The sequence below is a fragment of the Manis javanica genome, chromosome 5 (genome assembly GCF_040802235.1).
Source record: "Manis javanica isolate MJ-LG chromosome 5, MJ_LKY, whole genome shotgun sequence".
Lineage (NCBI taxonomy): Eukaryota > Metazoa > Chordata > Mammalia > Pholidota > Manidae > Manis > Manis javanica.
Window position 1 is genome coordinate 88,826,562 of NC_133160.1, and position 22,547 is coordinate 88,849,108.

The 22,547-nt window shown below is 40.8% G+C and overlaps 1 protein-coding gene across 2 annotated transcripts in view; it reads left to right on the plus strand.

Moving 5' to 3' along the window:
- The first annotated feature begins 361 nt into the window (after window positions 1-361).
- SLC39A8 (solute carrier family 39 member 8) overlaps window positions 362-22,547 on the plus strand; it is a 77,756-nt gene continuing 55,570 nt past the window's right edge. Inside the window, exons 1-3 of one of the 2 annotated variants that reach the window (XM_017651442.3) lie at window positions 362-517; window positions 945-1,394; window positions 21,620-21,782. In XM_017651442.3, coding sequence (XP_017506931.2) covers window positions 1,176-1,394; window positions 21,620-21,782 — 382 coding nt within the window. In that variant the 5' untranslated portion in view covers window positions 362-517; window positions 945-1,175. Of the gene's footprint in view, window positions 518-538; window positions 714-944; window positions 1,395-21,619; window positions 21,783-22,547 lie in introns of those variants that run through there. The other variant, XM_037020121.2, reaches the window with a different exon arrangement.

Here is a 22,547-nt window from a genome sequence, read left to right on the forward strand (position 1 = left end):
CCGGCTTGGTCCGTGCTGGCTCAGTTAGCCCGCCACCTCGCTACAGATTTGGTTTCCTTTTTCTCCCCTCAGTTTTAGAAGACAAAAAAGCAGTTTCTCCTAATTTCTTAGACAATGCCAAGGGCTCCAGACTCTATTCCAGGAAGCTGGTTTCATCAAGGTAACAAAGAGACCACCGAGACCGGAGAGGAGGCTAGGGACACCGACAGGGGTGGCACTCGGGTAACCCGCAGGGCTGAGGCCGGGAGGGAGCCCCGCCGACCCGAGGAGAGGCCGGCGCACTGCGCCCCGGTGCGGCCGCGCGCGGGACTTCAGGCTGGGGTGTGCGTGTCACCACGTGCTGCGGAGGCGGGGACAGGAGCCTCCTCCTCCTGTCTGTAAAGGGCGCAGGGCCAGCTCCCGGAGTCTCACAGCGGACTTGTCAGAGGTAGTGACGAGAGACAGAGACAGAGACTCAGAGACTCACGTGGACACACACACAGAGACGCAAAGAGACAGAAACAGTCAGACGGGCGAGGTGAGAGAGGAGCAGGCTAGCGAGTACTTTCTATTAGCGTGCCGAGCCCAGAGAGGAGATCTGGGAGAGGGAGGGTCCCGTGTAGACGCGCAAAGCGCAGGGCTCCGAAGCGGCCCTTTCCTGCTCCTCCGTGGGGTCTGCGCGTCTCACTTCGAAGTTCGCTGTGAGGAATTAGACAGAAAGACAGGAAGAGGAGGTGGTTTTAGTTCTTCCGAAGCAGTGGCGTGGCATGGGGCTTTATATCCGGGAGCAGCGGGTGTCACCACACAGTGCGCAAACCCTGGGACGTTTGCAAACCCGACTCCGGGGCTGTTGGCCCCATGCCCGGCCGGGCGTTTGAGGGCCCCGGCCACGCGGCGCTCCTGGGGCTGGCCGGCGGGTGGCCCGGGGCCTTTATCTCTGTCCCCCTTTGTCCTCTTTATCTCAGGCTCTTCAGGAGGCCCGGGGGCCCGCGCTGCCTGTCGTCCCCTCCCCCGGCCGCACCGCCACTTCAATGCCCCGCAGGTCGCGGGCTGCTGCGCTCTCCAAGGCGGCGGCGGACCGGGGGCACTTTGCGCCCCCGCCGACTCTGACCGGCGCGCACGCCTGACCCGTGCGCCCAGCGCGTGCCTGTGCGCCCCAGCCCGGGTCCGGCCCTCGAGGGGTAGCGCCGACCAGGATGGCCCCCGGCTGGGCGGTGGCCGCGCTTCTGCTGCTGGCGGCCGCCGGCTACGGAGAGGCGGCGGCGGGTCCCGTGCTCGCCTTCGGGGAGGATGTGCTGAGACTGTTCGGCACGAATCGGAGCCTGTCGGCGACGCAGCTCGGGCGTTTGCTGGAGCGGCTGGGAGCCGCCCCCGTGGAGGGCGCCCCGGAGCCCGGGCAGTTACACTTCAACCAGGTAGGGCGCGGGCCCCGGGAGGCGCTTCCAGGCTGTGGTGTCCCTAGTCTTCCATTTGTATGCGAACGCTATTTCTTTGGGAGAAGTGCAGAAGAGAGAATTCTTTTACGCTTTTCAAGTATGAGGTGGTAACGATTGGTGGCCCTTGATTTTCACTAGACCAGGTCGCTTGGCCGTCGTTGAAGGGTCGTTGTTGTTGAGGGAGCCAGGAATTGCAGTTTTCCGCCTGATGAGCTGAGAGGTCAGACGGTTGTGCTCAGAAGATTTTATGGAAGAGTTTATGAGTAGTCAAGGGCAGGAAACACCTTAAGAGATGCTGTTTAGATAGCAATGGCGCCCTAAATCTCCCCAGCTAAGAGAGCGATTCACGGGCCACCCTCATTAATAGTTGCTTGGTGGGTAACAACTGCTAACGAGATACAAGGTAGTTCTGTCCTTCCTTTGTACACTGCATTAAGATCCTTAGAGCCCAAGGCCAAAAGTACAGAGATGCGGAGACCCAGGCGGCCTTGGGACTAAGACCACACGTACAGTTGGTGGCGGAACTGGGTTCAGAGGCTTAGTTTGTCCTCAGGTACTTCATTCTAATACTCAAAGAAAATAGAGTTCTCAGTACACATATACCATATTATCTAGGTATTTGGTAATTCCTAGGTTTGTTTTAAGGACAGCTGTAAACTAAGGAGCAATTAAGATCATACCTGTTAGGAAATTTCAAAAAGGGTGATATTACAGATTCCTAGTTATTTCCGTAATAAATATTCTAGGTTTATTTCTTAAAGTTGTGAAGTAGGCAAAGTGCCTAAAGTGCATTCAACATCACCCCCAAAACTCCTTCCCACTTTTTTAAACTCAGTTAACTCAGCATCTTAGATTTTTTTTCCTTCTGTTCTTGTTCCAGTGACAACTGGAACGGATGGCCAAGGGCAGTATGCAGTATTTTCCATGTTGTTCGTCGCTTCTAAGAGATACTAGTTTGTGTTGTGGTCTAACATGTTTGGGAAATGCTGCATACCATACTCAGCTCTTGGACATTTAGCATTTCCCAATATATCAGACCTTTAAGTTAGGGGAACTTTAAATTCCTTACTAATAACATTATGAATAGGTTGGCTTTCTTTTTGTTAGAAATATCTTAGCTCAATTAGTAGACCCAATACTCGAGAAGAAGAACTTCCTAATACCATGGGGAATCAAAGGGTGATCTCCCTTAGATCTGGAAGGATTTTGTGGTCTGCCTATGAATGTTCTTTGGTCTTAGAACAAATCTGTAGTTCCAGTTCTGGCATGGTATTACATTTGGTTTAATGTCTGAAAATGGTATGTTGAACAAAGCGAAGTGTCCCCGTTTTATAGTGATAATTTGAAAATAAAGAAAGCAAACAGCTTCCTAAGTATTTTCTGTGTAGTTGCGGTCTCTTCATTGAAGAGAAACGGCTGAGTTGACTGAAGTGTTTCTAGGTAGGAGCTGGGCAGTCATTTGCTTGGAAAGAAGCCTGGGGACTTGACTTGCAGCTGCCTATCTGTAGTGTACATGTTGTTTTGACTTAAATTATCTCCTTATCGTGCAGTGTCTGGAGGTGTTGATGAATTATAAAGGGACAAAAGACCCACAACCATTCCTTGACAAAGACACTGGAAAGTATGCCTAAATTATATTTAGGAAAATTGGTTAAGTTTAAATTGGTTAAGTTTATTAGCGATATGATTCCCAGTTTATGAGTAAGTAGGATTCATCAATAGGTAAATTATATGTGTTTTAACACGTTGTTTCTCATTGTCCTGTTTGTCTATTTAACTACCCTTATGGCCTCAGTGGGCATCAAAAAGAGACAGGAAGAAGCCCATTACTTTGGAAACAAAGGGAAGCCAAGGAAAATTTATCACGATCAGGTCTAACAAACATCTGTTTGATGTTTTAAAAAGTCCAAATGAAAACAATCTTCCTCAGTTAAATGATGACAAATGGAATGCCGTTCTACAAGAATCTTAATTTGCTGGTGTTCATATCTGCTTCAGCAGGAAACCATCCCGTTTGCAGCAGAATTTAGGACCACTGTATCTCCCTACCTTGAAGCAGTCAACTTCCGTTTCCTTACCTGTAATAAAGGAGAATAAATATTGTATGGGCCCATTGTGGGAAGCTTGATTTTCTGACTTTGAAAAAGGCTGAGAAATATAATTTCTTTTTATGGGCCAGGGATTTATTGACTCTTCTATGAGATCTGTTTACAAATGACATTGTTCCTTTAGATGAGGGCTGTGATATTTTCTAAAAGGTCAGCCTTTCTCAGGTGTAGACAATTATACTCAGGGGGTCTGTAAGGCAGTTTTGGAAGGCTTTCTATTGTTGTGTCAGGATTTCTAAGTACTAAATCAACTTGTTGCTTTGGGAGACCACAGTGACATGAGTTGAAACTGGACGCATTAGAACAATCGAATTTATTATTTTGCTTCTTATGGTGACTGAGGGCATAAAAAAGCAGGTAGAAGAGGGCACCCAATCGGTGAGAAGAGGGAGCTCTTTCAGCAAGCAGGGTCTTGGGGCCCAGGACTAGGTGTCAGTCTTACCTATCTCAGGGAGTTCGCTAGAATACACAAGGCAGCTGCTGCTGAATGAATCCTCATGTGATTGACAGGGGATTCACGAAGGGCCTCAGTGCAACCTTTTGTTTGTGTATATGTTCCTTTCTCCTTCTCCAAATGTTCTTTTCATTTCCTCTTCAAAACACTTAACCTCCAAGTTCTTATGTGGACACTGATTAAACAGGTTGATAAAAAGGAAGATTCTCATTCTCCAAACTATCACACTAAAGCTGCAGGAAATGCCTCCATTCAAATAAGGCCGTCTCCCAGGGAGGATTAGTGGGGGTCCTGGAGCTTAAAGTGGGTGTGGCAGGCTGGCGATGAGGCACCCTTTGTTCCACACCATCACTAACGTTACAATTTTGTCTCTCCTCCTTTTGTCATTTGATATGTGTCATGCAGCACATCACCGACTCTTTCTTTCCCTTTCACGTTCCTATTGCCTGGTTGCCTGAATCTTGTTTTTAAGCCTCTTGCCATTGGCACTCAGTCTTCCTAAAGCAATACTTAGAATCTGTCTCTCTTCTTTCAGAAGTCCTCCATGAATTGTCTCTTGACTGGTTTAATCTAAATCTTGACCTGCACCTCACGGTTGGACCTCGAGATGTCAACCCACCTCTTCAATCCTAGTGCCCACTAAACTATTCACTCTTCTATGAATTCCCCTTGTACTTTTGTTCAATCACTTCTTAGCTCATTGTCTTCTATGCACTCTTCCTGTTTCCCACTTAAAAGTCATTCTCCATGAATTGGCCTATCAAAAGCCCACATTTATAAAAGCCCAGCTTTGCTCCTCCATAAATCTTTCTGGGGCATCATTACTGCCAGCACTGACACGCCGATCTCTCTCTTACTGAATTTCTAAAATATTTTTTATTATGCTAATGATGCTTTGTGTTCAACAAATATTTTGAATGACTACTATAATTAATTTTCTCAGTTTGAAGTGCAAATCTGATCACATCACTCGTCTTATTAAGACACTTAAATTCCTTCAAGATAAACTTCAAACACTTCCGTGTGGCTTAAGCCCTTTTTTGATTTAGTCCCTGTATATTTCTCAAGCCTTATCCTTTGCCACTTCTCCACTCTTAATGGCCTGCCTGAAGTTCCTGATTCTCCATACACACCTGCTTATGCCTCAGAAGGCATTGCTTCTTCTGAGAAGCCTTTCTTGATCTGCTCAAGAGTTGGTAGGAGCCCCTTCTATGTGATCCTATATTAACTGGTACAATTATAATATGTAAATAATTTTATATGTATTATAATTTTCAGTTTATATAGCTGCACCTCCACCCCACAATTTTAAAGAAATTGAAGAGAATTACCTGACTCATCTCTCTCGGGCCTAGTGTACTGCTTGGACAAAAATTCTATTCATTATATAATTTTTGAGTGAAGTGAGTGAAGACAGTTGAATATGAGTAAGATAATTCTGGTTCTCACATGACTTTGCAGTTTATAGGGGGAGGTTTATACTGTAATGCACAGTAGTGTGATATGTCTGGTTAAAGAATTATAATTAAAAGTGGCCAGGGGTCAGACTTGTGTTTTCAGAACATTTATCAGCATGAATGTAGACTGTTGCAGAGGGTCAAGATGGGAGCTGAGGAGGAGACTGCAGTGGTTTGCATGAGCTACATGTAATGATTGCTTAAACCTGGAGACTGTCTGGAGGTAGCGTATAAGCTCTGCTCCTTCTGGAAGGGCTGGCTGAAGAGTAGGTAGAAAAAACCCCCAAAGTAAATATTTTCAGCTTCACTATTTTGCCTGTAGTGGTCGTTTAACTGTGGCTATATCTTTTCCTTCATAAGCTTCTTGCCCAGGGATGCCAAAGGGAGAGGCAGTGATGTAACTCTTGGCTTATTTCAATGGATGGCCAGGCTAGCGGTGTGTAGCAACAGAAGCTGTGTGCGTGTGCTCATTACACACCTGTTGTATGCAGAGCTTGTTGTCACGTATTGTACTTTTTCCTGGGGTAGGGGTGATGGTGCATTAGAGGAGGGAGGTTCTGGGAAGCACCGACTGTGGACAGAGAAAAGAAAGAGCATTTTGTATTTTAGCCTTTAGGCTCTGAGAAATGGTGAGGGCAAATTTTCCAGGAATGTCTTCCAGCCTGCTTGTCAGGTGAGAAACTGGGAGGGTGGAACAGAAGGGCAGGTTAGAGGGTGAGGTTTCACTTAGGTCTCTTGTTGCTTTTCTTTCAAGACAATGGACCTATTCTAATCTATTATATCACTCTCATTTAAGTTGACTGTGTACAGTATTATCATTGTTTCCAAGAGGTTTGGGGAAAATGAGGGACACTCTTGATTCATTTGACTCTGTCAACAGGTTAGTTTGCCTTCATACCAGATATGATTGGGATCCATATGGGAAAGCACCCTTCATTCTTTCCCTATCTAATCTCCAAACTGGCATCTTTACCCACTACACTGGGAGTTCACATTGGACCCATTAGGACAAAACATAAATAATTATATCTAGGATTTATTGGTCTTCTACTGTGTGCCATAACTCTTTTAAGCAATTTATTTATATTACCACATTTCATACAATAACCCTATGATAAAGGTACCATTATCACCCTCATTTTGCACATGAGAAAAATGTGGTGCAGAGGTGAGATAATTCAACCAGTGTGATGAAGTAAGTGGTAGAGCCTCAGACAGTCCTAAACATAATGCCATTGTGGGTTTTTGGATTATAGTCCAGAAAATCATACTTTCTCTAACCAGTGCAACTTGTATTTCAGGTTTTTGAACCATGGGTAGATGTCACTAATCATCTTTGCTTATCTAACTGCAGTGCTTAGTCACCTGAAGGGAACAGTGCTAATACTACGGAAACTACAAAGAGGATGATGGATCCTCAGAAAGCTTATCATCTAATTAAGAAATAAGATGGAAGCTTGTGAAAAGTATGCCAGGCAACATTGTAACAGCTAAGTAATTACTGCAAGAAATTACTGTTAAAATATCACAAGAGAGTATGTGATTCTCAGGTGGATACTGTCAATAGCATGTTCTACCAGGTCAGAAGAGTGAGGGACCCTTTTGGAAAATGCCTCAAGGAGGAATTGCATATTGGGTCATTCTCCTTTTGGAGAACTTTATTTATCTGTTTTTTTTTTTAAATATTCATTGAGCATCTGCTTGTACCAACTGTGTCTGTACGTTACTCACAGGATGGATTTTCCTGTGGGTTCTGTGACTTCTTTTTTATAGAGAATGATGAATTTTTTTTGGAGAAAACTTTTTGGCACTAACAGTTTTCTTAATTCTGAGTTCCAAAAGTTTTCCCAGAGATAGGCATATTAATCAACTCGTTTTTTCTTCTAGGGATAGGCTTTGGATATAGGAGAAACACCTATGTCTAGTATGAAAATGTTCAGTCTTGTTTTCATTTTTACTCTGTAAGGATCTGCCAATGAATGCACTCTCTCTTCTGATCGATTAGAGTGTAAAGCCTGTCCCACTACTATGAAGTGACTGCATTGAAGAAAGTGGTTTGTGCAGAGGCACTGGGGAATGAGTTGAACCAAAGAGGGAGAGTAGGTGAGCAGAGTCCCTTGACAGAATTGCTTACTCTAACCATTGGCAAGTCATTGCTGCTGGGTGGAGTTTGAGCTCTCACAGTGACCAGGAGAGGGGAGAGGTAAATGGTTTTCCTGGCTTGGATTAGAGCTTTACTCCTCTCAGCGATGTCTGGAGTAGCTGGGTGGCAGATTTGTAGTTCTTATACTTACTGTGGTTCACACCATATTCCTTTTGCCTGAAGGTGCCCATCTTGGGGATGTTGAGGGCAGGGACTTCATTTCCCCATTGTAAAAACCTGTTGCTTTTCAACCAAAACTGTAGTTTAAGGGTTTAAAAAAAATTTAGTTTACAGTTGAATCCTCTGTGTTATCAATTTCTTTTGGTGATTGTAGGGGTTAGGTGAGAACAGTAGAAATATATAATAGGAATAGCAAATAAGGCCTGAAGTTGAGAAGGATTGACATTCCCCTTGGAAAAGAAAAGTAATCCCTCACTGAAGGCAGCTTAATGGGGTTGTAATAAGAATTTGAAAGTTACTTATACTTGGAGTGTCATTTCCCCAGGGACTGTCTGTATTACTAAGTGGAAACAGTTAATATTAGGATAATTTACAATGCAATTTATTAAATTGCAATTTATTAAAAAAAATAGAATTAAAAAAAATACTGAACTCTTGGCAACCTAAGAAACTATGTAGTTTTCAGAGCTTTCTCATTTCCAATTCCTGATAACAAGTCAACTCTTGTTTGTAACTGAAATTAATTAATTTATTCTCATACTATTCCCAGTTGTCTATTTCTGGAGCCAGATGGGTTCTCTGAGTCTTGAGATGTATTTTTAAAAGAAATGAAACAACTATCATTGAATTACCTTTGTGATTATGGGATTTGGAAGCATGGAAAATCTTCAGAATGGAGCCTTGTTTAATCTGGTTTCTGCCTCCTTCCAAAGATCGTTTGTTGTTTCTCTTGGCCTGATGTTTAAGGAGAACAAAAACAAAAATCTGTGAATGTAGGTCAAAGGTGTTAACCTGAAAAGTAGTATTAGGCCTTCCAAGTCCAAATATTTAATACCTTGACTTTTTTTTATAACTAACTGAATGGTTAGAGAAAAAAATACAAGTGAGCACCGATCAGGCCTCTAAGGCTTTAGTTCTGTGAACCTACTACAAAATAATGCAGAGTTGTCATTGATTTATTTGGTGAGCTTCTTAGATCTCTGACTATAGTAGAGAATACAACGTAATGGTTAACAGTTTGGCCTCTGGAGTCAAACATACCTGGGCCGAAATTCTTATTCTATCACTTATTAGCTGGGGAATCACAGGCAAGATTAACCTCCTTAATCCTTAGTTTTTATATCTGTGCATTGAAAACATGAAATTTTCTCATGGTTGGTTTGAGAAAAGGATGGTTGTTTGAAGTAAAAAATAAGAACGATAGCATTTACTGAGTACTTACTCCATTTTAGGCACTTATGTATTTGGTGTATTACATGTAGTAACTCAAACAAGTAAAATATATTTTCCATTACCTTTATTGCTTCAAATAATAAATAATAAATAACAAATAAGACAATGCATATAAAATACTTAGCATCATTCCTGGCCCAAATTATATGCTCAATATATAGTTATTATCATTATAATACTGTGTGACTTGATAAAACTATACTATTCTTAACAAAAGTGTCTTCATTGGAGCCTGAGCACATTAGGTTGATCAATTTACGCAGTAAAAGCACTGCTATAAAAAGATAGATTAATGAAATAATATGTTCAATAAGAAATATGTCAGTGCAGTGATTTTGATTACAATGTTAATTTCCATTGGCGACTCTCACTTTAGAAAGGGCTTTTAACCATTTGCCTCTGCTTCCCTTTCATCAAACACTAATAGTAAATTCCTGAAAATGTAAACCTTAGGTGTAGAGACTAATGAAATAATTGGAGTATTTCCATATGCATTGACATTATGAACATTCCCTTTCTTCCAGAGGAATTCTGAGGCTCTATTTAGGAGCTGACTCTGTCTTTCTATTTTTGTCCAAAATTTACATTACTACTGAAATGTGAATGGTTGGAAGTCCCTATTAGACTTCTAGAAATTGATATAATTATGATTTTAAATTTAGATTTACTGCAGGACCTCTGTGTGAGTTTTGCAAGCTGGAAGAGTCCAGGCTCCCCCAACCCCACCCCATTACAGCTGATCTTGTTAGTTTGAAAGCAGGTAAGAGAACAGGAGCTGCTTTGGTCTCACTGAGATCTATGAGAGAGAAATGCAGCTCTTCAAGGACAAGGAAATAGAAAGTGCAAACTTCAGATGAAGGGGAGCAGTACAATCAGTAGACCATACTGAGCTGTATAATAGATCCCTTATATAAATATTTATGTAAATACTTTATACAAATATTGAGCACATGTGCTAGAAAACACACAGAGCCTTTTGTTTAGGGATACGTGTAATTGACAGATCAGATAATTTGAGTTTGTATATCAATCATGATACTCTACAGTTTTCTTTAGAAGCAGGGGTGAGATTTGCTGCTTTAGATATATTCTTTTTGTTGCACCTACATGTACTAAGGAGAAAAGCTAGACATTGGCCCTGTCCCTAATCTTGGGATGAATGCCATTTATGTAGATGTTCTGGTTGGGCTTCGCCTCTAGCAGAGGAAGCAGGTCCTGTCCTAAGAAGAACGGAGCTGACATTTTACCAAGCACTTGCCGTTGGCAGGCATTGTGCTCGTGCTTTCTTACACACCATCCCACCAATTCACCTCATCTCCTTGGGTATGTACTCCAGGTATTCCCACGAGGAAACCCCATCTATGCTAGGTTGAATACCCAACTCAAAGTCACAGCTCAGAAGTAGCAGAGTGAGGATTCCACTCCAGGGTCACTGGACTTCAAAACTGATGCTTTTCCCACTGTTGCTGCTCATGCTGATGAGGATCATCCCACACAGGGTCTGGTTTATTTTTCAAAATGCCAAGTACCTCATATGTCATCCAAGAGCTCATACAAAACTGATGCTAGTTTCTTTAAGCTACTGGGATCTGTACCATCATTTGATGAAGGAAAGTGTTCTCTACTGATATTTCTCTTGTTTCAGTAAAACAAGAAAAAAATGATGATTATTATTTTTCCCTGTCCAAGCTGTCTCTGCAATAGTCAGGACTAGCTCCAAATCCTGCTGTGAATTCCTCCATAAGCTTTCACTTTACCACATTACTTCCTGATTATTGGCATTTGATACTCAAAACAGTATTGTGAGAAAATCAGGGCATATCAGTTTCCTTAGAAACTGAGGCACAAATAAATCATTGGACAAAAGACATCAAGTATCCAAATTTGTCTGGAAGGACAGATGTTCCAATTTTGAATCCTCAGTTCTCCTCCACTTTGCTGGTTTTAGGCAAATGCTGCCGTAGTGAGGCCTCTGCCGTGACTCCCTGAATACCCCAGGGAGTTCGTGTATCACTTTACATGTATAACTGAGCCGTGCAAATGTATGAATTCCTGTCTGATTTCTTCACCTTCCTGTCACTCCACCACACCTTGTGGTCTGGCTCTGTCCCCAGAACTTTCTTGAAATGACTCCACAGGACATCACCCAGAACCACTTTATTGCTCAATGCAATGGGCACTTCTCAGGCCTTACCTCTGTTAAGTTTGATGGTGTGGAACACATCCTACTTGAAACACACCCTTTCCTTGCCTGCAATTATGCCTTTATTTTTCTTACTTCTCTGGCTCCTTCTTTTCAGTTTCTGTGTGCATAGCTTACTTTTTACATATTGGTTGTTCCTTAGGGTTTTATGTCAAATGCTTTTTTGGACTCTATACACTCTGTACTATTTCAGCCACTCTGGCTGCAGTTATCTACTGTAGATGCTTCCCAAGGAGGGTGGCTTGGTTCAGATTTCTCTTTGAGGTTCAGCCTTGCACATCCTGCTGCTGATTGATGTCTAACTCTCTCCCTCCTTAGTTCAGTAGGTCTAAACCCATCCCAAATGAAACTCTCCACCTCCACCCTTTTCTGTCAGAATGTTCTGGCAAATCCTTATGTTTAGCCAATGTCAGTGATCAGCATCACCACGTGTTGACTAAGCTGAAATACTTGATGTTATTCTCACCTCTTCTCTCTCTCTCCTTCCCAGATCAGATGCACGTAAGTCATGACACAGTGACTTCTACATATTTCTCAGTTAGTCTCGCTAAACTCCAGTGTGCCCTTTCATGTAAGGAGGATAATTTTATCTACTTTATGGGATTGTTGTGTAGATGAAATTAGATATTGTATCTTGCCATTCTATCTTGTGCCTGGCATGCTGTAAATGCTCAGGGACTGTCTGCTATGTTCTTGCTGCTGTCCCCTGTGTCCTGTCTTTCTCCATGTCCCTCTCGAGCCTCCACACCACTGCCAGACTTTTATCTCAAATATGCAAATCTCATCATTTCTCCATCCTCAGATGGCTTCTTATTGCTGTTAGAGAACAATCTAAACTCCTTACCTGATATTTAAGGCCCTGCAGTATCTACCCCTATCTCCGTATTTCTCCAACCATATCTCTTCTTTTTACTTCACATCTCATCCTAGATATGTTTTCCCCAGGAAACCTTTGACAACCCCTTTACTTTAGGGTGGGTAATTATCCTTTCTTCTTCACATTCATGGATCCTACCTAGCACTTACCAGGTTATACTGTGATTATTTAGGTGTGTATCTGAACCCTGCCATACATAGTCTGTGAGATCTGTGAGGTTAGAGACTGGGCTTAGCACAGTCATGTTCTCTATTCCTGTAGCTAGCATAGTGTCTAGCCTATGGCAAAATATTTGTTGAATGAGTGAATAACTTCAACTTTTAAACAATTAATTTATGTGAGCATAAACCTTCTAAATTACTTTAATCAACTAGGTGTCTCATTTAACTCAAGGGAAACCAGCAATTCCTTTATCTGATACAAAAAAATTAATTAAAACATAGCATAAAAGAAATAGTCTGTTAAAATTTAACCCATGTATCATCTGAGTAGAAGGAAATAAAGTTTTTATTCCTACTAATATCTGAATTTTCAGATTTTTTTTTCTCCTCATTTGATTTGGATTCTTTCTACAGTCCACAGTTATAATTTTTAGGACAACTTGGAAATATTGATGTTAGGATTTATTTATTTTTCATATTGGCCACACTGAGCTGATTCCAGGAATGTTTCATAGAATGAGCAGAGACATTGTGACTGGACAGTTTGGCTCTTCAGAGGTCCTGGTAAGTGACTCTGAGGTTATCAGTTTGTATTTCTCAGAATTATGCTCAGACACTTTGCACTTGTTTCTAATCTTCTTTCATCCACCCCCTTTCTTTGATCTGTCAAATTAGCTGTTGTTATAAATTAAACATCTTATGTGTCTGAAGCCTTGTTGATAGTTTAGGGAGGTATAAATGGAACACATCCATCCTCTCTAGATCTTCATGCTCTCCTTAAAGAGATACCTATTTTCATGAACAGATGGTAATACAAAGAAGCACAGGATAAGTGCTAAACAAATAAATACTTTGTGTGCAAGTCTGGAGAGTGTAGCAGTATGAAGCAGAGGAGTTTGGAACCAAATGTAGGACAGATAGGAGTAGGGTACTTTGAGAGCAGGTCTATCAGAATTCTAGGCAGGGGTCATGGAGCATGCAAAGTTCCACTGAAGGCAAATGCGAAGAAGACGGTAAAGGGAGAGATCTGAAGTTCTTCAGTGTTAGGACTTTACACTCCTAGCACAAGGGAAGCTTTTTTGTTGTTTGTTTTTGTCAAGGGGCCAATTTGATTAGAAGAGTGACAATAGCAATGTTTCAGTAGAAACAATCTTGTGGGGGTCTAGGATAAACAGGATAAGAGATGTAGTAGATAAAATTGATTAGAAGCTCCCAACTCACCAGTGAAGAGGTATATAAGGCTATGTAACATTCTTAAGTGCCAGATCAAACCTTTTGGTCCCAGGATCCCTTTGTACTCTTAAAAATTATTGAGGATATAAAAGAGCTTTAGTATATAGATTAATATTTAGTATAAATATCTATTGATTTTACCATTATAGAAATTAATGTTGAGAAATTTGAAATATAATATTTATTAAATATATTAAAAACAGTCATAAGCCCATATCATTTTAATATTTTTTCAATGAAGAATAACTATTTTCCGTGACCAAAAAAAAAAATTAAAAGAAAGGCATTGTTTTACATTTTTGCAAATCTCTTTAATATCTGGCTTACAGGACAAGAGGTGGATCTCATCTATGCTTTTGCATTCCATCTGTTTTGATGTATGCCATGTAACCTGGAACATTCAAAGCTCACTCATCAAGGAATGAGAGTGAAAAAGGGAAATGCAGTTTTAGTATTATTATAAAAATAATTTGGCCTTGCATATTCTCTGGAAGGGCCTTGGTAACCCCCTGGGGTCCCTGGGCCACACTTTGAGAACCACAGAGAATTGTTATATAATTGGTCTTTTGGTGGACAAGGCCATCCCCAGTATGCAGAAATGAGAGGACTCAGAAGGATAGATAAGGTCACTCCTTGTGCCGTGTCCCCCAGCCCTGAGCTAGAGGAAAGGCACGCCCTGCTTGCTTACCCCTGGGAGGCCTGAATAGGAGGCCTCAGGTGAGCAGTGAAGTTAAAGGCCTTTGATCTTGGCAGCAAGGGGAGAAGGTCTGGGGATCTATTTCATAGGTGAAGTAAAGTAGGGTGGCCCTTGCCACCTGGAGGCAGGTCAGGCCCAGGAAACCAAGAATCCAGACTATCTGTGCTCTGAAACTGCCAGGCATTTAGTCTTGAGAAACTGAATGTGAAATAGGCAAGGGCTGAGAAACTTGTCAATAGCTATGGTTAACTCAGAAAATTTTGTAAACCTATTTTAAAAAGCATATCATACCTTTTAAAATTTCTTTTTCTTTAACAAAATTAAAAAAAAACATCCAGCTTATCTTGTGTTTGGAGGAACTGAGAAAAAGAGATTTTAAACCCCCCATGAGTTAATGTTATTTTTCTAATTGGAAACTGAATACATGTATATTATCTAAAACTTTGGCCAATATAGAGAAACAGAAGAGAAAAAAAAATCACCCATAACTTCACCATCCAGAAATATATACTGTTATTTTAAAGCATGTATCTCCAGATTTTATGTAACCTTATTTATAAGTGTCATACCTATAGCTATTATTTCATAATAGTCTCTTCCCTTAACAATGTATCATGAAACAAGGTATCTTTCTGTTTTAAATAATATATCTAGGAAGGGCACTTTTTATTTCCTCTCTAGGAAAAGTTTTGAGAGTGAATGTGAGTATGTGCACGTGTGTGCGCGCGTGCGCGCGTGAGTGTGCATTTATGGGTGGTGGTGCCTCATTGTCATAGTGGCTTGGTAAGAAGTATAAGGAAACCTTATATAAAGTATAAGTATAAGGAGGGAAAAATGAAAAATATGAATCTTGGGGAAACAGAGTTGGGATCATGTGATTAGCCACCTCTTAAACCTAGGGAACTTCTATCTAGAATGTTCTTTGCTCAAACCTTAGAAAATTCTGTTTTATCTTATTGTAATAATAATGAATAAACCTTGAATGAACAAACTAGGAAGTTCTATTATTGATCAATAGTAAACCTGGAAGTGATGTCCTCAACCACCCCCATGTCTTTGTTGCACCTGCTGCCAGTGTGGAGCATTTAAATTACTAGTCCAGGACACTGTGCCATCACCCATGTACAGATGAGTTAGAGGGATGGTTCAGTTGTTTCAGATGGTTAAACTCAAACCACCCTTTTCAAATTTAAATATTTAATTTGTTATCTTGAGATCTTTGGCTAGTTGCCATATTTGAAACACTTGTCTATTTTACTTTTTGCACTTCTTTTGCTTTTTCATAATTTTGTTTAAGCTACTACTATGAACTTAAAATTTGAATTGGTTTTTAAGAATAGTGTGAAGACAAGTGAGGGGTTCATTCATTCATTTACTCATTTATTCATTCAACAAGTATTTACTGAGCCCTACTGTGTGCCAGGCACACTGTATTATTTGTATTAACATTAGTAAATACTAAGGTAGATATAATCTCAAGGATTCCAGAGGTTTCTTTCCCATTAAATAACTATTTTGAGTCTTCACTTTTTCCTCCTCTTAATAATATTCCTAACAATCTACTGTTGTATTTGGTCTCATAGTTGTATGGTTATGTGATGGCAGCTCAAGTGGATGAACCAACAATCTGGTTTCTCTACTTGTACAGCAAAAATACTGGGTTTAAAATAGGGAAGCAAAGCATTCAAGATGGCACACACTCAGATATTCTGGGTTTGGTGATTCTGTTACAGGAGTACTTGAGGGCAATGTCAGCAACTATTGGCACATGGTACCAGGTTCTGGGCTGTTTGCTGCCTGAGTGTGGCTGTGGCACCTGCCTGTTACTGCTGTTTGTGTGTTGGGTAGGAGGGCCTCCTGGGGGCAAAGAATCAGGACTACCTTCTATTTCCCTCTTGAATCTTACCATGAGAAAGCTTGGCTGATGTTTTGTTTTTGAGGTATCTCTTTGCTAAATGTGGTCTAAGAGTAATATAATTCTATGACTTGAGTCACTATTGGGGCAACAAATATACATACCTTGCCAGTGTCTGAATGGTTCTCTCTTTCATTATTTGTATTCTTCTCAGTGTTCAACTCACCAAAACAGAAAAGTATAGCAGGAAGAGTATTGGCTTACAAGTCAGTGGGCACAAGACAATGGTTTGAATTCTGTGTTTAGCATTTATAGATTGTTTCATCTTGGATAACTAACCTAAGATATGATTTCCTCATCTCAATTTTCTGCTAAAATCTACTTCAGTAGTTGATGTGGGGATTGAAAAAGATTATATATGTTAAGCATATAGCTTTTATGTGCTTCTCAGAACTCCTATATTAACTGTTTTTTATTAAATTTATTTGTCTACTAATCACATAACTTACTTGCTTTCCTGATTTCTGTCTTACTTAAGTTTCTATGGCTCATGTCTTATCTCTTTAGACTTCAGACTCAGCACAGGTATCTGGCCCTCCAAGAAGCCTTCCTGACCTCTTCCCTCACAATGCTTGCACATCTGTGTGATTTTTCTTGCCACATTGTATTATAGTTACCTGCATTGCATCTATATACTTTCGATACTGAATGGGGAGCTTATTGAATATGAAACCATGTCCTATATTGGAACACCTGGCCCAGAGAAGATGAGATCAGCCTTTGTTTAGTGAATGAATAAATGAATGAGAGGTAGAGAGAAGTGGAACTAGTTTCAATAAGAACAGGATAGATGAAGATTTTTGGTGGATTCTTATTCAACCTCTTACCTGTGGCATCTCTTCAAAGAACAGGAGACCTGTCATTCACCTGAGGAAGGATAAGCTACAGGGCTTGTCATCTCAGCTACATGGCTTTCATGTCATTTCATAATTTCACTTCATTTTGTTTCATTTCCTTTTGTTTCGTTTCACTTCATTTCATTTCCTTTGGCAGATTCCAGAAGGTGGGTGTAGCTCTAACTGAAAAACAACAGCCGTGGCAAAGCAGTGCAGGGCAGAGAAGTCCCTAAAGAAAGTTAGATGGGGCTCTTTCAGACTTGATTCTAACCTCAGTTCTACCTCTGGCTCTCTTTGGGACTTTGTAATGAAAGTTAGTTTGTGTAGCTCTTTTACTTAACAATATAGAAAACTGACTGGACTTAATGCTTCATTCTAATGTTGATTGTCACCGAGTCTCAATGCATTGAGAGGAGCTCTCTCTCCCTACCTTTACCTCCACAGGAGAGAACACAGCTCTACCACGGTCCTGATTGAACATGTGAACTGCTCAGCTTCCACAGAAGCACTGTCAGGTCATAGCAAAATGGAATCTGAAACCATTTCTGGGGTGACTTCTGAATGGGGTGATATTTCACTGCTGATATGGTGTGAAGGCCTTAGCATAAAGCACACAGGATCACATAGTCCAATTGTTTTGTATTATTTAATGGGAGCCATTTGACAAGACAGCAAAGCAGAGAAAACAGCTCATGTGTTGAGAAAAGAAGAATGGAGATGGTTTTAAGAGCAAGAAAGCTTATCGTTTTGTCTTCCCATGGGTTCTGGATGTAGCATTCATTTGCTAGCTATAAGGCATTCATTTAAAAATGCCTTATAAATAATAACTTCATATTTCAGTCAGGATTCTTTATTTGTAAGTGAAAGAAACTAAACTTTAATTAGCTTCACTCAATAAGGGAATTCATTGGCTCAGGTGACCAAAGAGCCGGGCCAGCTTTTGGCACAGCTGTGTCTGGGGGTTAGGGATGCTATTGGCAGCTTCTCTTTCTCTGCTTGTAGTTCATCTTCTCTTGAATGGTGGAAAAAATGGCCTAAAAGTCCGCCAGACTCACAGCAATCCTAGTGGAAAAAGATTTCTTCAGTAACTGCCAGAAAGTGGACAGGTCTGGGTCCTGTGTCCCCGGGTCAGCCTCAACTGATGCGCAAAGAAGGAAGCTCCCGTGGCAGGAGGGCGGCCTGTTACCAAATGGCGGGGAAGGGGTCTCAGGTGGACAGAACAGTAGGCATTCACTTCAGTTCACTGGATTTTTTCTTATGCTTTGGGCTTATCTTGCTCTCTTGTTCTCCAGCTCCCGTTCCTGCTTTTGCACAAACATATGTGCATTCTCAGAGCTTTTCCCTTCTTCCTAGGCTCTGTCCTGATGATCTCCTCCCCTGGTAAGCCACAGGCATTGCAACTCAAAATGTCTAAAACCAAGCTGACCACCACCCACCCAAATGTGTTTCTTTTCCTTAACTCCCGAGTCATACCAGCAGCAACGTCCTCTTTCGACTTTCCTGGAGTTCTGACCTCAAAGCTGTTTTTGACAATTTCCTTGCATATCATTTCTCCTTTTAATGAACTCTCATAGTTCTCATAGTTCTTTATCATTATGTCTCTTTGAATTTATGGTTTTCTCTATGGTTTTATAGATACAGGTGTATCTGATTTATTTCTCCCACAGTTATTTAGGTTTCTTGAAGGAAAGTGTCATGACTTAATGTCTTTGTACTATTTCTCTCTTGATTGTCCTCCACCTTCCCCACCTTCCACTTCTCCCACTGATATTGTATGATACAATAATGAAGGAAAGAATTATGTGATATGTAATAATATGGTTACATGGATATAATTACATGGTCATTAAACTTGGTATTGCTAAAGAACACCAGAGCTTGTCAATAGCTAAAGTGATAAAAAACATTTCATTCAAGAACTATTGAAATAGAGGAAAAGAGACCTCAGTATAGAAATGGACTCAATTCGTAATGCATCCTGGCCAAGTGGGGCTTCTAGCCATGGAGCAGGGTGAGTCAGTGGATGGAATATTACTGAGAGGATATCAGAGGGAGGCCGGTATTTTGGTTAAACGGGCTTAACAGCATTCTGGCGGATGGCAGACCAGGGGGATCAGATATGCAGGGTGGGGGATTCTCTGTAAACTGACTCAGCACCCCTTCTTGCTAGACTTGGGAATGCAGGCCTCATGAGGACGGATTCACATTCCCCAGTTCCTCGTGGGCTTAGGAGGACCTGACTGTAGTTTAATCGAGTGACTCTGTGTCTTTATCTAAACTATAATTTCAAGTCTTGCCTCTTTGGCATTTATTGTAAGTAGATTTCAGCTATATAACGTGTTGAAGGAGGAACCTGCCCTAATCATTCAGCCTTCCCTCTGTCCACTCCCTGCACCAGCCCCCAGCTTTCCCATGGAGATATGTTTAGGAAAGAAGCAAAAAAAGACTTCTGACTAGTAAGAACTGGGGAGGAAGGAGTAGAGGAAGCAAAAGAAGAAATGTGTGGAACTATTTGCTAAAATGATTTTGAACATAACTTGGGGTCTCATCTATCATAGGTGTCTAAATCCCCTTACCTTGGCATTTCATGTATATATAGTGCCCATTTGAGATCATATTAATGTGGCAAGACACTAACAAATAGGAGTTGAACTCAAAATTGAAAAATATGCCTTTGGGAAAAAGTCAACCCACTGAACATTAGGATGCCTGCTGGCTGGAATTTGCCTCTGATAGCACGAAGCTCAAAAGGCCTCAGCAGCCACCAGGGTGGCACTCTTAAGAACAGCAATGCTATAAAAACAAATAGATGGAAGGGAGAAAAGCTCAGTACCTCGATGTGGAGCAGATGATGAAAGCCCAGGAAGTTTTATGCAGGCACATACTGTTCAGGCTAGTCACTCTGAGTGGTTTTCTAAGGAGCCCTTGTGGATCCTGCTAGTTTCATAACTTGTTGTTTGTTTTGGGGGTTAACGTGTGTTGGGGGATGTTTGAACATCCTCCGTGGTTCTGCCAGTCTAGGTCACCCTCACTGCTCTGGCTCTCATCCTGTTTGTCCCTGTTCAGGGGAAACACCGCCCTTTCTTAGACAACTGCTGTCTTTGTTTCAGGTTCCACTTTGTTAAATTAAAGCATAATAAAGCATCAAGGTTGTAAAGTCAGACAGGCTGCTGTATAAAACTTCATTCTCCATGGTGGGAGAGAGCTATTTTTAAAAAATCAGGCCTGCCTTAGTTCAGCTCTGCCATACTATTATTCTGTCCTCATTCTCTTATCAACAAGCAAGGCCTAGAGTTCTGTCATCTCTCCACCTCCTTGTTTTTTTCTGGACATTGAGGAGTTACTCCTGTCAAAGTAGTAGTATCCATGACCACTGCCCAGCTTCTGCACAGATGCTGAGCAGACCAAGACTCTAAGCTATTTTACAGGATCAATTATATATTCTTTTGACTGCACTGTTTTTTTTTTCTTTTTCCTAATTGTGTGAAGGAGAGTGTCTTCAGTGATGTACAGTGGGCGATTTGGGCACCCTTAAGGGTAGTGACTTTGCCACTTGGACTGCTATTTACAGAAAAAGATGGATTTTACACTGATCCAGTATAATGTGTGTGGAATGTAAAATGTGTAACTGAGGAAAAAGTTTGAGTAAACAATATTTATTTTTATGTGTAATTCCCTCTATAATTTCTATTACATTGTTTTTTACTTCCTTATAAAATGCTGACTGTCACATTGTAAGTGGGCTTCCTGACTCACTAATGAGTCAAAATTTGTGTCTAAAGAGAATTGCTACCAGTTGTCAAGTTTTAGGAAGTGTTAGAATGTTAATTCTGAGAAGACTTTGGAAATTATCCCTGGGCAGCTTCCCCTTTTCCTCCTGTTTTAAAGCTGGAGGAACTTGAAGTCTAAGTAGATTAAGACTTCCTTGCAGGTACACAAGGCTGTTTTGTGTTTATGCTATGCACCCGTTTATTCCTGGAATCATGCAGTGGGCAGTTTAACCACATGGACTTTCCAATTTTTGAGCCTAGCAATTATGCTCCTGGGCGGCTTCACGGCACTGAGTAAACTGCACATACTTTCCCCCGGGCAGTTGGCTGCTTAGCTGTTTTTTCCCTCCACTCATTTATTATCCCCTGTTCTCTGCCAGAGGGAAGACTGTTAACAGTACGGACCGCGGTGTCACTTCTGCTAGGTACAGCATACCACTCTCATCGTCATGATCTCAAAGGAAGGAACATGTGTTGTACGAGGAACAACTTTAAGCACATACTTAGACATTTGAAAAAAAAAGAAGTTGAAAGGTTCATTTTCTTTAAGGCAGTTGCAGTTCTAGTTTTTGACAACTGTGTAGGTCATGGTGTATCTGATCTGTTTTTGTCTCTCCTTTATGATCGGTGGTGATTTCCTTGGACCAAAATCTTACAGTTGTAGTTTTGTTGGTTCTGTTGTAAAGGAAATTACAGTACCTTATGGTCAGACAATTAACATCACCTTTTGAGTTCTCAATACCATTCTGGTTTCTACGTTTACAGAAGTGGGGGCTGCTTTACAATTTTAGGGGTCCATACATTTCTGTAGTGAGCTTTTGTATAGAATTAGTGCTGTGTGTCTAGATGAAATATTCTGTGTCTCTTTGTAGTATCTTTGCTTGACTTCTCTTTTTAGGCCAGCACATATATGTTTACTTTGTTTCTTCTATTTCAGTGTTTATCTGCTGAAGAGATCTTTTCCCTTCATGGCTTTTCAAATGCTACCCAGATAACCAGCTCAAACTTCTCTGTCATCTGTCCAGCAGTCTTACAGCAACTGAACTTTCACCCCTGTGAGGATCGGCCCAAACACAAAACAAAACCAAGTCTTTCAGAAGGTATGTTGGAAGCTTTCCCTCCCATTTGTTTGAAAGTCTATGGGCTAGTCGGAAATGAAGTTAACATACTTCTTGTTCTGCTTTATTGCCTTTTAATAATCTACATTTGAACCCCTTGGTAAACTACTTATGTTCTGCAAGTATTTAGAATAGGAATAATTAGAACTCATATAAGCTTCATAAGTTATACTCTCATATTTGTAGACTCAAAATTATAGTTGGTACCATTTAAAAACTGTAAAATGCAATTCTTGATTTTAAACAACATATGTTTATGCTGTGCATATTGGATTGCACATTAAGTATTTGGCTTATAATTGATCAGTTCATTTCCACTACCCTGTGCTTACGTTATTTCAAAATCAGTCAGTTTATCTGTAATTGTCAGTAAGGGGTAAGGGAACTAGGGAGGTTTCAGATTGAATCTTAAGGTACCTAATTATTACCTCTTTGATTTTCATAAATGAAAGAAAATGCCAGGGACTATTTTAATTACTTTTGATGGTATTGCCATAGATATTGCATTCTAAAGGTATAATCTGCTACAATTTTAAAATGCAATAGAACAAGTGGGTACTTACTGTATAGTTCACATACTTAAAAAAGTAGAAAAGAGGAGTTTGTTTCACAAATGAGATGAACCAGTTGTTCATGGAGTCTGTCTGCTAGCTGTGTGCAGTTTCTTGGTATCTCCAAATTGTTAACTTGCCCCACATGGATATTTTAATTCTTACCTTTTGTTCATTTGTTCATTTAATAAATGTT